The sequence below is a fragment of the Hyla sarda genome, chromosome 10 (assembly GCF_029499605.1).
Source record: "Hyla sarda isolate aHylSar1 chromosome 10, aHylSar1.hap1, whole genome shotgun sequence".
NCBI classification, from domain to species: domain Eukaryota; kingdom Metazoa; phylum Chordata; class Amphibia; order Anura; family Hylidae; genus Hyla; species Hyla sarda.
In genome coordinates, this window is record NC_079198.1 from 72894076 (window position 1) to 72913467 (window position 19392).

At 42.0% G+C, this 19392-nt stretch overlaps 1 protein-coding gene across 4 annotated transcripts in view; it reads left to right on the plus strand.

Annotated features, from left to right (window-relative positions):
• The first annotated feature begins 634 nt into the window (after positions 1-634).
• The window catches only part of DSCAML1 (DS cell adhesion molecule like 1), a 293681-nt gene continuing 274923 nt past the window's right edge, over positions 635-19392 (plus strand). For all 4 annotated transcript variants that reach the window (XM_056542777.1, XM_056542778.1, XM_056542780.1 and 1 more), the window contains exon 1: positions 635-767. In XM_056542777.1, coding sequence (XP_056398752.1) covers positions 725-767 — 43 coding nt within the window. In that variant the 5' untranslated portion in view covers positions 635-724. The remainder of the gene's footprint in view (positions 768-19392) is intronic.

Below are 19392 nucleotides of genomic sequence, written 5' to 3' on the forward strand. Positions count from 1 at the left end.
GGTCAGTGTTTTCCATCCATGGTGCCTCCAGCTGCTGCAAAACTACAACTCCCAGCATATTGGACTATATAGTAGTATATAGTATAGGTCAGTGTTTCCCAACCAGGGGTGCCTCCAGCTGTTGCAAAACTACAACTCCCAGCATGCCCGGACAGCCAACGGCTGTCCGGGCATGCTGGGAGTTGTAGTTTTTATTTATTTATTTATTTATTTAGCGCCTACAGATTCCGCAGCGCTTTAGTTGTAGTTTTGCAACAGCTGAAGGCACTCTGGTTAGGAAACACTGGTATAGGTTATGGCTCACCATTCCAGGAGTTGGAGGATTGGTTGGATAAATATATGGCCATTGCATTGCCGGTATTTTTTATATATCTATAAAAATACCTGCCAGGTATAAACCCTAGTAGATGCATCTTTCCATAGGACACATACAACTTTCTCCTTGCCCTGGCATCCTCCCCTGCTGAATAGTTGGCATTGTGTATACAACCTATGAGAAAGTTTCCTGGTGTGCCAGGTGAGGAGGGGTGAGGATCCATTCTAGGCCATTTGCATGGCATTTATCAGGCTGGAAGTGTGACTCCTTTTAGCCTGTCCCCTCCCCAACCTATTGATGACAGGGGAGAGGAGGAGCCGCTCCTGCACGGGAGCAGTGCGGGCTGCTGAGCACTGAGCTCGGATCTGATGAGGGATTCACACCCGGCATTTCCCCTCTCTGGATGGAATGTTGCTGGTAACTCTCTTCCTGCTGTGTTCAGTGCAGACAGGTGAGTGAAGGACTCTTCACCCCCCCCAGTGCCCAGTGCAGGGGGCACCGGACAGGGCACTTGCTACACTTGAAGCAGAGTTTGTTTGATGCTCTGTACCTGGGATGTACTGTATATGACGTGTGCCCAGGTCACCCCTGTGGCATGGTGTGTGCCCACCAATGGCATTAATGAAGGGTCTGTACACAGGTGAGTGCCCATTGCCCAGGTGCCCATCCTCAGCTCTGCTTGTTCTGGATATTGTTACTTCCTTCTGTTTGCTTAACAAATGTGCTGTATCCTGTCAGTTGGTAAGTGCACAGTTCACCCAGTGTGGATACTTTACATAAGCATACATAGGGATATATAGTTGTGTATAGTTCTGTATACTGGATGTGTATGGCTCATCTGTGCTGTAGATGCTATTTGCATAATTGTATCTTGGTGGTTGGAGAGGGGGGGAGATGGCTGTTACCAGAGAGGGGCCATAGATAAAATAAGGGTTAAATCTGGTACTAGAGTGTCTATTGGGAGCCAAAGGGTCATCCTTGGAACTCTTTTATAGTAACTGGTAGAGCGTGCGTGGGACTGTTGCTTATCGGGGGACAAGGGGTTAAATCTTTCGACAGGTATGAAAAGAATAGGAATACTCATGGTATCTGACTGTATACTTAGCAGTGCCATGGAACTTGTTCACCCAGACATTAGGTGCGAAAGGCGATGTGGTCACTTAAGACAGGACTGAAAGTACCATAGGCTGTAGTATAATCATTATAGGGTGTAGGGATCATTATTATAGGTATCCTGAATTATGCAAAGTGTATTGACTAGAAGGTTTTACAATAACCAGAATAAGTAATACTATAGCAAAGCAGCAATGTATATATATATATATATATGGCCACTGCTAAATACTGATACATGGAGTGAAACTGGATTATATGGCATGTGCCTGTGTCTGGTCTACTTGTTTCTATTGTTAGATACTTTATTGTTTCTCCCATTGAGGGTCTTTATAGACTTGTGTATGTTCGAGAATGTGCAATGAGCTGGCAAACTTGTGCATTTTATGTGCACCCTTGATACCAACAATGCATTGTATAATGCAGAACGTGCATCCTTATCCGGAGCTGAGCACTGGAGCGCAGAGCATTGTAATGCTGCAGAGCAATTATATGGGATAGTGAGTGGGCTCTGCCTCTTGATGTCTGCTCGCTGCCCCACTAATCCCGTTACATTGCCTGTTGCAATGGGCAGAGTGGAGCCAGATATACTACAGCATTGTTTCCCAACCAGGGTGCCTCCAGCTGTTGCAAAACTACAACTCCCAGCATGCCTGGACAGCCGTTGGCTGTCCGGGCATGCTGGGAATTGTAGTTTTGCAACAGCTGGAGGCACCCTGGTTGGGAAACACGCACTACAGTGTGTATAGAGTCACAGATAACAGTAGCGATTGCATTTACATCCATTGTACATAAATATGCGTACAGACAATGCATTGGCTGTGTATAAAAAACCTTGAATTGCATGTAGAATCTTGTGCCACTAGGTTTCAGTAGTACCAAGCTGGCAGAACAGTGTCCCTGGCACTCTTATTGTTTATAGCCTGCTGACAATGATTCACATGATACTGATATACGTGTTCCTTAAAATTGTGGTTGATGACTTCTGTGCTATTCCTGTGACATTTGCAAGCAGTGGTCAGTGAGCAAAGTTTATTGTACAGTTTTCCAAAGACATAACAAAGCTGTGTTAGTAATGATAAATGATTCAGTATTTTTCCGATTCCGTTTTGTCTGATAAACTGCGTCCCAGAAACAAAAGGATTTTTGTGTTGATTTGTTAGGATCAGAAATACCCGATGTCGATATATTGGTGGATGAATTGTTAAATAGATATCACCAATGCACCCTAACGTCAATGCACCCTAACGTCAATATATTATCATGGTGGATGAATGGTGTAATAGGTATCACCAATACACCCTAACGTCAATTTATTATCATGGTGGATGAATGGTGTAATAGGTATCACCAATACACCCTAACGTCAATTTATTATCATGGTGGATGAATGGTTTAATAGGTATCACCAATGCACCCTAACGTCAATATATTATCATGGTGGATGAATGGTGTAATAGGTATCACCAATACGCCCTAACGTCAATATATTATCATGGTGGATGAATGGTGTAATAGGTATCACCAATGCACCCTAACGTCAATATATTATCATGGTGGATGAATGGTGTAATAGGTATCACCAATGCACCCTAACGTCAATATATTATCTTGGTGGATGAATGGTGTAATAGGTATCACCAATGCGCCCTAACGTCAATATATTATCATGGTGGATGAACGGTGTAATAGGTATCACCAATGCACCCTAACGTCAATATATTATCATGGTGGATGAATGGTGTAATAGATATCACCAATGCACCCTAACGTCAATATATTATCATGGTGGATGAATGGTGTAATAGGTATCACCAATGCACCCTAACGTCAATATATTATCATGGTAGATGAATGGTTTAATAGGTATCACCAATGCACCCTAACGTCAATATATTATCATGGTGGATGAATGGTGTAATAGGTATCACCAATGCACCCTAACGTCAATATATTATCATGGTGGATGAATGGTGTAATAGGTATCACCAATGCACCCTAACGTCAATATATTATCATGGTGGATGAATGGTGTAATAGGTATCACCAATGCACCCTAACGTCAATATATTATCATGGTGGATGAATGGTGTAATAGGTATCACCAATGCACCCTAACGTCAATATATTATCATGGTGGATGAATGGTGTAATAGGTATCACCAATGCACCCTATTGGCCAAGCACCATTGTAAACATATCCTATAAATATGTAGAATCTTCCCAAGGATTTCTGTTGTATCCGGTCAGATAATAGTTCATAGTGACTATTGCTCATATTGCATAAAGAATTGTCTGTTTGGGCAGTAGTTGTGAAATGCTCCTAGGTACTTACCAGATCTATCACTTAAACTATGACTGTGATTTTGCAGATTTCCTTTATTATTAGCCCAGTTTTATCAGTACATTTACACTACAGTATCAGTGTCAGTGTAAATCTGCTGCACGGAACAGACCTGATCTGTCCTATATTGAGCCTCAGCTCTATAGAAATCTTCTAGGATTCCTCTCTTTCCCTAACACTTCTATTCTCTCCTCGCTCCCTGTACCTGAGCTCTACATGTAGTCTATTACCTGCACTCCCTTTGTTTGCCTTTATTTAACAAAAGGGACACACGTTTCGTTTGTGTTGCCAGGAGTGAGGTAAAAACACAGAATGTGATAGAACAGAGGGGTTACTGTTTCTGACCTGGGACAAGCCTAGACCTGTAGGGAAACTCCAGGAAATCAATGGGACCATCCAGTGAAAGGGTTAATTTTTTCATTTTTTAATGCCCTATTCGGGACTAAGAGTAGAGAGCCATCTCTTGTAGTGGTAGAGGCCCCAAATTCTTTAACAATAGTAATAGTTCACTGATCCCAAAATGTCATATTTACATCCTCGTTTTATGTACGCTGCAGCGGGAAAGATGATGAAGACTGAGAAAACAGCGCGGCCTCCTACCGGACTGGAGACATTGAGCTGGTTGTGCGGTTGTCTTCCATTGCAGCTGATGTGCATAGCTCTAAATCACATTGTCCCATTTTTGGGTTGGGTGCAAAGTTGTAGCTTCAAGCTTCAAAAACCTAGGCCCTGAATCTATACCTGGGCCCAGGTCCAGTACTTTTAGTATGTGATCTGATCATGATATAGCGTAGTGCCTCTGTACTGGCCGCAGACAGTGAAGGGCCCATGTATAAGAACCCCTTGTTCTGAAATATATTAAATTAATTACACCTCTCTAAACATGTACCAATAAGCATAAGTTATTTATTTCATTAGCTTAGTCCTATACATGCAATCTGATAGACAGTAGGAATCTGCTCCAAGGTAGCAGTACCCCAATCCATCACCCCTCACCCCAAGCACCACCAACTGGGCCCCTGTGGGGCTGTGCAGTTTGCAAATATAGTATGCCTGCTCTGGCTTTGCTAGTCTCTTATGGCAGGGGTACTTGTGGGCCCCAAAGACTTCAAGCTTTCCCCTTTGACTACACCATTAGTTTAGTGTCATACACACAATTCCACTGCGCAAAACCCAAATTGTTACAGCTGTGACCTATTCTATGCCACGTGCTCATGTATTTTTAGGAACATGAGGATTCAAAATGTAATATCCTCCACAGGCCTATATATTGCAGCCGTGTTACAGAACCTTTATGTTTTTGGCCTTCTGTGTTGTAAAGATAATGGGGGCATTTACCATGTTTGCTTTGGTAAGCGAGTTCTGTAGTCATTTTTTTTTTTGCTTTGGGTTTGCTAATGTGTGGATATTATCGTACTATCACAGGGGGTTGATAAATTTGGCTCACATGAGCAAAAACCAATAAAATCACTTTGGAATACCATTTTCTTAGCGCACAAAAGCAAAAAAAATGTATGTGTGTTTATAGCATTTTTTACCACTTTTTTCTCCCTAAATGTACTAACCCATTTTTTGTTTGTTTGTTTGTTTGTTTTTTTCAATCCAGACCCGTCTATCCTGTGGGCTACTTCAGATTTGGTGGACTACGATGACCAGTGTTTTTTTTTTTTTGCTTTATATTAACAACATTTTGTAACGAGGGCTTGTGGGGGAGTGTTTTTTGGAATAAAAGTTTTTAAATTTTTTTTTATTTTATTTACTTTACAGGCTTAGTATTGGAAGCTGTCTTACGTTCACACTGAGGAATTGGCGAGGAATTCTCACTTAAAAATTCTGCTGCAGAATTTACTTTTTTTTCCATGTGAAATTTACGTGGAATTGACACAGAATTCCACGCAGAAATATAGGAGGAAACTGTTTTGTCTCGTTTTTTTTTTGCTGGACGACAACCACCAATTAGAATTTCCTTTTTTTTTTCTTTGCACTGAATTTCCACACGAACTTTGCGCAAATTCCACGCAAATTCCTCATTGTGAGCATACCATAATAGTCTGAGTCCATTACTAAGCCAGGGCTTAGCGTTAGCCCCAAAAACAGCTAGAGCTAACCCCCGATTATTACCCCAGTACCAACCCCCACAGGGGTGTCGGGAAGAGCCAGTACCAACATGCCCGGAGCATCAAAAATGGAGCACCTGGACCTAGGCGGTAACAGGCTGGTGTTATTTAGGCTGGGGAGGGCCAGTAACATTGGTCCTCGCCCACCCTGGTAACGTCAGGCTGTTGCTGCTTGGTTGGTATCTGGCTGAGAATATAAATACAGGGAACCGTATGCGTTTTTCTTTTATTATTTAATTATTTATGGGGAAAAATAAATGCATAGGGTTCCCCATATTAAAATTCTCAGCCAAATACAAACCAAGCAGCAACAGCCTGACGTTACCAGGGTGGGCGACGACCATTGTTACTGGCCTTCCCCAGCCTAAATAATGCCAGCCTGTTAGCGTCTAGGCCCACGAGCGCCAAATTTGACGCTCCGGGCCTGTTGGTAGCGGTTAATAATTGGGGTTAGCGCTAGCTGTTTTTTGTGCTAAAGTTAAGCCCTGGCTTAGTAAGGGATTCTGTCTATAAGATGGCTTCCACTACTAAGTCTATAAAGTAAATAAATAAATAAAAATAAAAAATGTTTAAAAAACCTTTATTCCAAAAAACACTCCCTCACAAGCTCTTGTTAACCATTTTATTAACATTAAACAAAACAAAAAATCATGGTTATTGTTGTAGTCCACAAGATAAACGGATCTGAAATGAGAAGGAAAAACAACAAGAAAAATAGGTTAGTACATTTATTGTAACCGCACCGCATGAGTACAACTCCCAGCATGCCCTTAGAGTAAGGACATAATGGGAGTTGTAGTCATGCAGTTGGGCTGGGGATAGATGTGCAAGCGGGTGACAAGCTTGTCACCTGCCCCCACTGCATGACCACAACTCCCAGCATGCCCTTACAGTAAGGACATGCTGGGAGTTGTAGTCATGTGGCACCGGTGGGTGACAAGCTTGTCATCCAACCGCCCATCTAGCAAACTCCCCCCGTGCCACACGACTACAATTCCCAGCATGTCCTTACAGTAAGGACATGCTGGGAGTTGTAGTAGTGTTGCGTGGGCGGGAGATGTACGGGCGGGTGACAAGTTTGTCACCCTCCTGTACATCTCCTACCCGCTCGTCCCACCGTGCCTGTGAAAATGAAAGTAAAAAAAAGTCTCACAAAAAGTCTCACCTGCGACTTTTTGTGCGGCATTTTGAAAATGCTGTCATAGGCAAGTTTGTAAGCCAGGTCTGACCTTGTTTACACTTGTGACTTTTTGAAGGGGGTTTGCCACTTTTATTTGCTTATGTGCGACTTTCGCAATGATAAATCCAGGACCACTGCAAAGTAAAAACTGAAAATTTCTTAGGTAGGGTGGATTGGTATTTTTTGCTTACCCTCAAAAAATTGCTTAGGCGCACGTGCAACTTTTTGTGCGACTTTTGTAAGCAAACAAACCTGCCTAAATCCCTTGAGAAATCTCCTTCGATATCTTCTCCTCTTCCATCACTGCTGGAAAACTATTCAGCAGGGCAGTCATGTACTTAATGGTTTTCCTAGAAAGTGTATGATTCGTTTTATACCTCTGTCAAGGAGTTATGAAAACTTCCAGGGCTTCTAAAAAAATAAAGGAGAAAATATTTCGCTTATATTTGGATCCTTGTTTGCTGCGCTTCCAGTCCCTTCTCCAAAGCAATGTGTTACAAACTCCAATGCAGCATGTGCCAGGGAGAAATAAAGAGATGTCCCAGCTCCAATACATACAGGGGAGTATTTATCAATTTTGCCTGTTGAAAGTTTCTTTTTAACCTTTTTTTTTTTCACTTTGGTTTTCGTGGACATGCACCGAATTTATCATTAATAATTTATCATTTGGTGCAAGTTGTTAGTAATTTTGGCTCAAATGTTGAAATCAGCTGTTCACAGCGCCTTTTACACAGAACTTACCGCCACAGAGGATGCGTATTTTACCCTGTAGAGCGTATTTTACCCTGTAGAGCGTATTTTACCCCATAGAGCAGCCATTTCGGAGTCCCTCCTGCAGTATATCAGCAAGCGACATGAGTTCTTTTCTTTTGTGGGGTTTATAGCCATAATCAACTTGAGTAGTTTTTTTTTTGGTTACTTTAGTGCAGTGGTCTTCAACCTGCGGACCTCCAGATGTTGCAAAACTACAATTCCCAGCATGCCCGGACAGCTGTTGGCTGTCTGGGCATGCTGGGAGTTGTAGTTTTGCAACATCTGGAGGTCCGCAGGTTGGAGACCACTGCTTTAGTGCTTACTAGGGATCGACCGATATCGTTTTTTTAGGGCCAATACCGATAATCGGTGCAGGTTAGGGCCGATAGCCGATAACTTATACTGATATTCCGGTATAAGTTATCGGCTATTTATCCCCCCGCGACACCGCTGCAGATCATCGATTTAAAGCGGGCGCTTTAAATAAATGCACTGCAGTGGCTTTTGCGGTGCCATAGGCCGCTGCCCCCACCCGCTTCTCTCCTCCTGCCTGACCGGGGGTCCTCCTATCACCATCGCACCACACTGCGACCGCCCCGCCGACCCGCCGCACTGCACCGCGACCGCCCCCCTGCCCCCCCCCCCCCGACCCGCCGCACCGCCCCGGCCCCATTGCCTCCCCCATCCCCTGTTTTATAATTACCTGTTCCCGGGGTCCACTCTACATCTGGCTCCGGTGGCGTCCTCCTGAGTTGTCACTGTGCGCACTGACGGTGACGTCATGTCACTCGTCATTGCGCACAGCGTAACGCAGGACGCAGCAGGAGCAATTATAAAACCGGGGATGGGGGGGGCAATGGGGCCAGGGCCGGGGCGGTGCGGGGGGGGCGGGGTCGCGGTGCGGTGGGGGTGGTGCGGGGGGCGGGGCATTATCGGCTTATCGGCAAGGTAATTACCGATACCGATAATGCCCAAAATCATGATTATCGGCCGATAATATCGACCATACCGATAATCGGTTGATCCCTAGTGCTTACCTTTCCTGAACCTGTGTCGCCATGTCCAATGCTGGCTCAACGGAGGGTGAAGGTTCCTCAGAGACAACTATGTCCCAGGATAGTATTGAGCAGCCCCAGAGGCGTCGCTGCTTTCCCCAAAAAAATTTTTAATGTATTTTGACGCCTTTACATTTTCTGACATTGCTATGTGTGTTTTCCATGTGCAAAATTTCTTGGCGGTGATTTGCGCAAAAAAAAACCTAAAGGCGCAAAATTGCGCCAAAGATCGATTGGCGCAAATGATGATTTACTGACTAAAGTTAAAATCACATACAGGACCGTGTGATTTTGAGAAAGTTGTAAAAATGACAGTGGAGAAAATGCTGCAAACTTTGGCACAAAAAGACACTGCGCCAAAGCATTGTGCCAAAGTTACGTAAAAAAAACACATAAATCCTTTGATGAATACCCCCCACAGTGTGTATGCAGCCTCATACAAACATACAGGGGGGTATGTATGAAGGATTTTACCCTGTTTTTTTTTACTGTGATTTGTCTCAAATTTCCTTGTCTCAAAATGTCACTTTTTGCGACAAACAATTGCGCCAAATGGTTTAGAACAAAATCACTGATTTCACTTTGTTAGTCGTGATTTCAGTTACAATCATTCTGTGGTCTGGAATTCATTCATTGCGACTTTTCGATTTGGCGCAAGTTTAGGCGCAAATACCTTCATTTAGGCGCAAATCTACACCATGAATAAAGTGACAGAGAAAATAGCTACAACAATAGAATGTTCTGGGGTCTGCGCCTTTTGTAGGGCTACATTTGTGCCAAAATTACAAACTTGCGTACGACTATTGATAATTTTGGCGCAAATATGCTCCATTTGACGCAAAAAAACATACATAAAATCACACATTGCTACACCATTATTGATACATGTCCCCCACAGTGCATTGTATACAAAAGAAGTGGTACAGAGCTATGGAACATGTTGGTGCTAAATAAGCAACAAGAAAATAATTGCCATTTGTCCTGGTCATCTATTTAGATTGTGAACGATATTCAGGGATATTCTGGGTGTAGCAATTTATTCTATTGATTTTGTGTATTTGTAAAATAAGTTCTCTCTCTCTCTTTATATATATATATATATATATATATATATATATATATGTATATATGTGTGTGTGTTATATGCAGTTATATTGGTGTGTGCATGTTTACTCAGATACATATGGAGAGTTATATTTACAAATACATAAATAAGCAGAAAAGCAATCCTCGCCATTACGTTCACTGCAAAGGTATCACTGACAGATCTAATCCTTGTCCTAGATACACATCTACTTACTATCTGATATATATATATATTTATACGTATATATACACATTTCCATACATGCCATACTAACACATTTGCATTTATATTTAAATATGAATATTAATTTTGCAAATATCTGACAATTTCAGTCTTCATACTGCGTCTGTCTTCATGTATTGATAGATTTTATTGCATGCTTGAAAATTGCCTTTGAGCCATCCTATAATTCTGTGTCATTGATCTTCTTTCTCTTCGGATTCCAATTTGTTGGGTCAGTGGCGTTGTGATTTTAGGTGTAACAGTATTGAACCACCATACATATGTATGTTACCTTTCTGTGCCTTTGTGGTTTGGTAGCATCGAGCTGCTTGTTTGTTTCGTTCTGCTTGGGGTAATTCTGTGCTCCTCTTCACCTCCTTTTTCCGCTTACTGTAAGTTGTGCCCTGTGGGATGGACCCTGGACTCCCCTTTCATCAGTAGGTCAGACCTCTGGGGCTCTCGCAGACTCCTCATCTGCCCACCACTGCCATCCCACTGCCAGGGACGCAATTCATTGTCTCCTAATTAGCTCAATTAACCCCATTTTTTGCCCTTCCATATGCTGGAGAGCGAGGCACATTTAGGGATACAGTGTCTTGTACTGTACCTTTTAGTAGGATTCTGTGCCAGCAAGCTGTGTGCTACCGCTAATTATTCCTGTACCTACAGCTCATTAACCCTTCCAAGGCTGTGAGATGGAAAGGGGAGGGGGAGGCAGCCATTTGTCTTAATTTGCCTTGCAATGCATTTTATCATAAGAAGCCATCGCAGATTTAAGAGATCCGTGTGCCTGATCACATACAGATGTAGTGGAGCGTGAGCAAATAAGCCAGATATTCTGTGCTCTTTAGAAAAGATAACCATGTTTTAGGGGGGGATATAAACTCCCTCCCCCATTTCTCCTTATTAAGAGATGCAGAATTACATTTTCAATTCTCTTCATTCCTCCATATAGGGCACCATTAAACCTACAAACGTTCTTCTCTTTTTTTTTGCAAGCTACAAGGATCGCAGGGAAAATCCTGCGCACACCGTCTCTTCTTCTGTGTTTGTCATCCTCTTCCCTTTTTAAAATTCATTTTTATTATCGACTTGCAAATGAGCGGCTTCTATGCCGAGCTATTAGGTAGATTTTCAGACCAAACAGGAAAATTTTTGCAAGTGACATGAAACATTTTGCCCTACAACACCTCTTTCTCTTCTACCAGGCGAGGGGGTTCATTGGGCAACTGCCAGATCCGCTCATTCTATAACCCCTTTATGAGATCTCCCTATTATATTTATGTTATAGATGGTATAATAATAATATTTCCATGGTCCTACACATATATCTGTGCCCTATTTCCCAGATTACTTTGATCAGGGTTCTTGGAGAGTTGTAGTAAGGCGCAGCAGACAGTAGAGGGTTAAGGTAGACTGAGACATAGCTGTGCGATGCAGGGGTCGGGTTTTTTGCACTTCATTTGTTTATGTTAATGTTTGCGACAGAAATAAGATGCAGGAAGGTGGGGGTATGGATGCTGGAGGGTGGGTGTTGGGGTGTATCATCTGACTGAACTGTAAGGTTTATCTCGCGCTTGTGCAGCGCTGTTTTGGAGAATCATTTACTTTATGGCAATTCGCTTCTGATAAATATGAGATCTTCGAATTTATTTGGATCTAAATTTAGAAATGTCATGTTCTTGGATGAAGGGTTATATGGAGACATTAAGGAAGGGAGGTTGGAAGTGTGCAAATGATCTAATGTTTTTAAGGTTCATGTGGAGATTGGAGTAGGGTGGTCATGCCAGAAGACGTAATACTGTGTAATACCAATGCATTTTGGCAGATATTTCTCTGTTTGTATAGAACACTTGATAACTATAGGTAGAGATATAAATAGATCCAACCAAAGAGATGAATAAGCCAATATATGTTTGGTATTGTGAATATTAATCAAATAACATTTAACACAAAAAATTGGAGCAAATTTGCCATTGAATTTAATTTCAGATATTGTAAAAACTATAAAGATTGCAATTTTGCTTTGACCCTAAATGAAAACGCCTTTTTGAAGCTGAATCCATATAAATATAAAGACCAATTCCCCATGCATACAACCATATTATTATTACAGTCTAGGGGAGAATATCTCCGTACATAGCTCAGTACCCAATGGTGCTTGTACAGCAACACATAGAAGACATAGGCTCTACAGTGAAGGAGACTTACAGCCTTCTTGCTCTGGTCCAGGCTCTGGGACACAATTATACCATGTGGCTTAGAGGTACTTTGGTGAAATTTTTTATTTGACCACTATGTCTGGCTGCCACAATTAAAAAAAAAGGCATTGCCTTACCTCCCCTGGTGCTTCTGGTATCGATGTCTTGTCCTCAGATGTAGTTTTCTTCTGGCTTTAGGGGCCTGACTCGTCACACTGGGACTCAGCCAATCGCTGGCTACAGCAATGCCCGACCTCCACCGGTGATAGGTCAAGAGGCAGTGTGATGTATTGGGAGCGTGCCCGATACATCACACTGCCGCTTAACCTATCTCCGGCTGAGGCAGGACATCGCTGCGGCCCATGATTAGCTTAGCGGTAGTGTGACATATGAGGCCTCTAAGCAGGAATAGGATTACACCAGAGGACAAGACAGCAATACCAGTGGCATCAGGGGAGTATCGGGAGGTAAGTCAATGTTTATTTTTTTTTATTACGCCAGCCAGGGCATAATGGTAGAATGAAATATTTGCCGGAGTACCCCCTTTAAAACCACCTATACATTGGGGGAAAAGCTCACTGATTTCATCAGGGCTAGCTAGCTGTCTAATGTGTATGGGGATCTCCCCACTCCCTGATGGATAATTTCATGGTAGGGAAGGATCAGGCATATTGAATTTCAAGGGGAGTCTGACAAGGGCTTATCACCCTCTCCATTAAGAGCATATGAACACTTGGCTTGGCCATTTGTCCATTTTTATAGGGAGATCTTTGTAATAGCTATATATTAAACGTGTATGGGCAACTTCAGCTGTGACTGGTGAAATCATGATGTCGTTCTTAGAATGAGTTTCACATCTATGGTTTTCTTATAGGTTGGTGCAGACTATTCTTATTCCATCCTGCCCAAGCTGCAAAAAAAGAGAAAACAAACTTTCACTTACCTTCCTACATTCCCTCAGATCTCCGCAACAGCTGGTCGGCCAGGCTGTCTGCTTCCTACTTCCTTTAGCCTGGGACGTGACACAGCGATTCAGCCTCTCACCGGCCGCAGCGATGTCCTGCCTCAGCAGTGATGTCCTGGGCTAAGGGAAGTAGGAAGTAAACAGCCCGGCCATCTGATAAGCTGTTACGGAGCTCTGGGGGATCGTAGGAAGGTAAGTGAAAGTTTGTTTTCTCTTTTTTTGCAGCCTGGGCAGGATGAAATAGGAAAAGTCTGCACCGGACATCTCCTTTAATCTGAAATGTTGATCTGATATCCTGTCATACTAATTCACCAAAAGTGAACTTAAAAGAAAAATTAAATATTCTTCCTTTAAAACATAAAATGCTGCCGGGTTCATTGTTGACAGAAGACAGACTTGATGAATTTCATGTATACACTTTTGAATCGACTAGAAAGCCACTGAAATAATGCATTTCCTAAGCTCCAGACATTAGATTAGATAAAATAGGTTTGGCTCACTAAGCAAAACATTGCACTAAGCACTAAATCCTCTATCACTATGTGATGTTTTTAAACTCTGAGATCGTAGTTTATGGACCAAAACTAGATTTGGTTCTATAGACCAGTACATGGCTTGCTTATAGAAAAATTACCATATTTCTTATGAAAGGGGCCCATACCTGTCCACAGTTTTTTATGGTATTCCAGCTCAGCCGTAGTCACTTCATCACATTACCAGGCACAACCCTTGGACAGAGCCATGTTTTTCTAATGCTGGATGACCCTTTTAATGTCATTTAAAATGAACTGTCAATGGTAAACCAATAGAACCCCTTTAAAGAATGATTCAGCAACGTGTATTTTTGCCTAAATCCAGCTGGTCTACAATAAGCCACTGAAGAATATGAACATGCATTAACCATACCAGTTTTACACAACCCATTGATCTATATCATAACTGAAAAAAAAAAAGAGTTTTTTAGGAAGCTTACCTTTCTGTATTAGTTAGGAGAGAACTACAGACATCCTGTAAGATCAGTGGTCAACCTTTTATTTTAACGTGGTCCTTGTAAATCCTCATTGTTCACCAGGGATAATCGATTTCATTGGAGGTGTCCTCACAATGACAGATGATGGTGGAAGCTCCTATGAAGGGGACACCCCACGATCACCAGGTCAGGGAGACCCATTAACCCCTTAAGGAAACAGACCATTATGACCTTAAAGGGGTAATCCCCCCTTTTTTTTTTTTTTAAATCAACTGGTGCCAGAAAGTTAAACAGATTTGTAAATTAGGAAAAAACTATGTAGGTGTGTGCAGCTCACAACTATTACGCACCGAGGTCAAACTGGGCAAGCAACTATACCTTAATTGCTAGAAAGGGAAAAACCAAAAAATACAATGTAGCCCGGACCTTCTAGGTGAGTAAATAAAAATGGATATACGTGGATCGTGCTTCAATAATAATTATCATTTATTATAAAATATAGATAAGATTTCGACACTTCTCACAGGGCCCTTGTGAGAAGAACATACATATTAAAAGGCAACCTAACAATGTATTTAGGCAATAGTAATTAAAACTATAAACTTGGCATAGGATAATAAAATAAAATAGCAGAGTAAGATCTGTACCATACAAATATATTAAAGAGTTGCTCTTCTAGATATTTAGGGTAGATATGTCCCTTTTAGATACAGTAGCAAACAGTCTGTAATATTAGAAATTGTTACCGGTCTGTAAATGGTAACTCAGGCGATGGGTATTGCTCCCGCAATGGCTGAGTGTCCGTGGTGTGCACAGTTCTCTGTGCGGTGCTTCCAATTGTGAGCCTGGTCCAGTAGGATCTGAGCGCGGTGGCAGTCGCTGTCGGCTGAGGCGCAGTGGTGTCCGGGGACTGCTGGCGCTGGCGTGCGCTGGAGTTGGTGTTCCTCACCGCTTTGCTAGTTGGTAGACAGGACCATGTACTGGAGGGCTGGAAGTTCACCTCGTGGTGCCGGCGTCTGACGTCAGAGCCGGGATGGCTGCACCAGGATGGTTACACCGGAATGAATCTGAACTGCTGAACCGGGTAGGTAGCAGAGTAAGAGCGCTAATGATGGTACAGTTCATAAAAGGTAACTGGCCATAAAATTTAGGCACAGTTCAAGTACTACTATGCCAGTAGATAACGACTAGACGCGTTTCAGGGTTGTATAATGTAACCCTTTCCTCAGTAGTCATGAGATTTGTAAATTACTTCTATTAAAAAATCTTAATCCTTCCAGTACTTATTAGCTGCTGAATACTACAGAGGAAATTCTTTTATTTTTGTAACACAGTGCTCTCTGCTGACATCAGGACCACAGTGCTCTATGCTGACATCTCTTTCCATTTTAGGAACTGTCCAGAGTAGCATAGGTTTGCTATGGGGATTTTCTCCTACTCTGGACAGTTCTTAAAATGGACAGAGATGTCAGCAGAGAGCACTGTGCCCATGATTCAGAGCTCTGTGTCCAAAAAGAAAAGAATTTCCTCTGTAGTATTCAGCAGCTAATAAGTACTGGCAGAATTAAGATTTTTTAATAGAAGTAATTTACAAATCTGTTTAACTTTCTAGCACCAGTTTATTTATGTTAAAAAAAAAAAACAGTTTTCCATCGGAGTACCCCTTTTAGGACGCAGCCATTTTTTGCACATCTGACCACTGTCACTTTAACATTAATAACTCTGGAATGCTTTTTCTAATCATTCTTATTCCAAGATTGTTTTTTCGTTACATATTCTTCTTTATGTTAGTGATAAATTTTCGTCGATATTTGCATCCTTTCTTGGTGAAAAATTCCCAAATTTCATGAAAAATTTAGCATTTTTCTAACTTTAAGCTTTCGCTTGTAAGGAAAATAGACATTCCAATTTTTTTTTATATTGATTCACATATACAATGTCTACTTTATGTTTGCATCATAAAGTTGACATGTTTTTACTTTTGAAAGACATCAGAGGGCTTCAAAGTTCAGCAGCAATTTTCAAATTTTTTCACAAAATTTTCAAAATCAGAATTTTTCATGGACCAGTTTAGTTTTGAAGTGGATTTGAAGGGCCTTCATAATAGAAATACCCCATAAATGACCCCATTATAGAAACTGCACCCCTAAAAGTATTCAAAATGACATTCAGAATGTTTGTTAACCCTTTATGTGTTTCACAGGAAAAGCAGCAAAGTGAAGTAGAAAATTCAAAATCTTCATTTCTTACACTCGCATGTTCTTGTAGACCCAGTTTTTGAATTTTGACAAGGGGTAATAGGAAAAAAAGCCCCCACAAAATTTGTAACCCAATTTCTCTTGAGTAAGGAAATACCTCATATGTAGATGTAAAGTGCTCTGTGGGCTCAGAAGCGAAGGAGCGACAATGGGATTTTGGAGAGTGACGTTTGCTGAAATGGTTTTGGGGGGGCATGTTGCATTAAGGAAGCCCCTATGGTGCCATAACAGCAAAAAAAAAAAAACACATGGCATAGTATTTTGGAAACTACACCCTTCAAGGCACATAACAAGGGGTACAGTGAGCCATAATTACATTTTTCATTTTCACGGACCACTGTTCGAAAAATCTGTCATATACCAGTCGGGCGTAAATGCTCACTGTACCCCTTATTACATTACATGAGGGATGTAGTTTCCAAAATGGGGTCATATGTGGGGGGGGGGGTTCCACTGTTCTGGCACCATGGGGGCTTTGTAAATGCACATGGCCCCCGACTCCCATTCCAAACAAATTCTCTCCATAAGCTCAATGGCGCTCCTTCTCTTCTGAGCATTGTAGTTTGTCAGCAGAGCACTTTACATATGGGGTATGTTCTTACTCAGAAGAATGGGGCTACAAATTTGGGGGGCTTTTTTCCTATTTTCCCTTGTGAAAAATGAGTTATTTTTTTATTTTCCCTTCCCACTTTAACGAACATTCATCAAACACCTGTGGGGTGTTAAGGCTCACTATAACCCTTGTTACATTATGTGAGGGGTGTAGTTTCTAAAATGGGATCACACATGGGAATACATTTTTTTGCCTTTATGTCAGAACCGCTGTAGAATCAGCCAACCCTTTGCAAATCACCAATTTAGGCCTCAAATGTACATGGTGCTCTCTCACTCCTGAGCCTTGTTGTGTATCCGCAGATTATTTTAATCTACATATGGGGTATTTCCGTAATCTGGAGAAATTGCGTTACAAATTTTGGGGGTCTTTTTTTCCTTTTACCTCTTGTGAAAATAAAAAGTATGGGGCAACACCAACACGTTAGTGTAATTATTTTTAATTTTTTTACACTAATAGGCTGGTGTAGACCCCCAACTTTTCCTTTTCATAAGGGGTAAAAGGAGAAAATGCCCCCCAAATTTGTAACACAATTTCTCCCGAGTACGGAAATACCCCATATGTGACCCTAAACAGTTTCCTTGAAATATGCCAGGGCTCCGAAGTGAGAGAGCGCCATGCGCATTTGAGGCCTAAATTAGAGAATTGGAAGGATGAAGGAAAAAGATCAGACCGGCAGACTCACCACGATTCTCTTCTTCTTTATTTGCGTCAGCAAATCATAGACATATACTCACAAACTTGGGGGATCAGGACGTGCAGTGGGGGGATAAACAGGCAACAGACTCCGTTTCGCACGGACCACTGTGCTTCCTCCGGCCGGTGGTCTGTGCGAAACGGAGTCTGTTGCCTGTTTATCCCCCCACTGCACGTCCTGATCCCCCAAGTTTGTGAGTATATGTCTATGATTTGCTGACGCAAATAAAGAAGAAGAGAATCGTGGTGAGTCTGCCGGTCTGATCTTTTTCCTTCATCCTTCCATATCATCTGTGTTTCAGCTTTGACCAGAGCACCACCACCCTCATTCACATTTATCCACTTTTACCACATCGAGTCCCCCAGTAAGAGCAGTGCCGTGCCACTCGTGTTATCTTCTAAATTAGAGATTGCCTCCGCTACCAAAAATATTCTATGCCAGTGATTCCCAAACATGGTGCCTCCAGCTGTTGCTAAACTACAACTCCCACCATGCACTGACAGACCATGCATGCTGGGAATTGTACTTTTGCAACAGCTGGAGGCACACTGGTTGGAAAAGCTTCAGTGAGGTTCTGTTACCTAACTCAGTATTTTCCAACCAGTGTGCCTCCAGCTGTTGCAAAACTACAACTCCCAGCATGTACTGATTGCCAAAGGGCATGCTGGGAGTTATGCAACAGCTGGAGGCACGCAACTACAACTCCCAGCATGCCGAGACAGCCGTTTGCTGTTCGGGCATGCTGGGAATTGTAGTTTTGCAAGAATTAGAGGGCCACGGTTTAGAGACCACCGCACAGTGATCTCCAAACTGTGGCCCTCCAGATTTTTCAGATCTACAAATCACAGCATGCCCAGACAGCAAACTACTGTGTGGTCATGCTGGGGGTTGTAGTTTTGCAAGATCAGGAGTTTCATTACGGATTTCATAACGAATATGCGAATATCGTGAACACTATTGGTAGATTAAGGCTAGATTTAGACTGTGTTTCAAGGGTCTGTCAAACGTTTACATTCAAGAAGGTATGCCACAATATACTCAGTTACTTTGTTTGGTCTATTTCCTAAATACAGTCATGGCCGTAAATGTTGGCACCCCTGAAATTTTTCAAGAAAATTAAGTATTTCTCACAGAAAAGGATTGAAGTAACACATGTTTTGCTATACACATGTTTATTGGACATAATGTCACACCAAACTCCAAAAATGGTCTGGACAAAATTATTGGCACCCTTTCAAAATTGTGGAAAAATAAGCTTGTTTCAAGCATGTGATGCTCCTTTAAACTCACCTGGGGCTAGTAACAGGTGTGGGCAATATAAAAAATCACTCCTGAAAGCAGATAAAAAAGAGAGAAGTTCACTTAGTCTTTGCATTGCGTGTCTGTGTTCCACACTAAGCATGGACAACAGAAAGAGAAGAGAACTGTCTGAGGACTTGAGAACCAAAATTGTGGAAAAATATCAACAATCTCATGGTTACAAGTCCATCTCCAGAGATCTA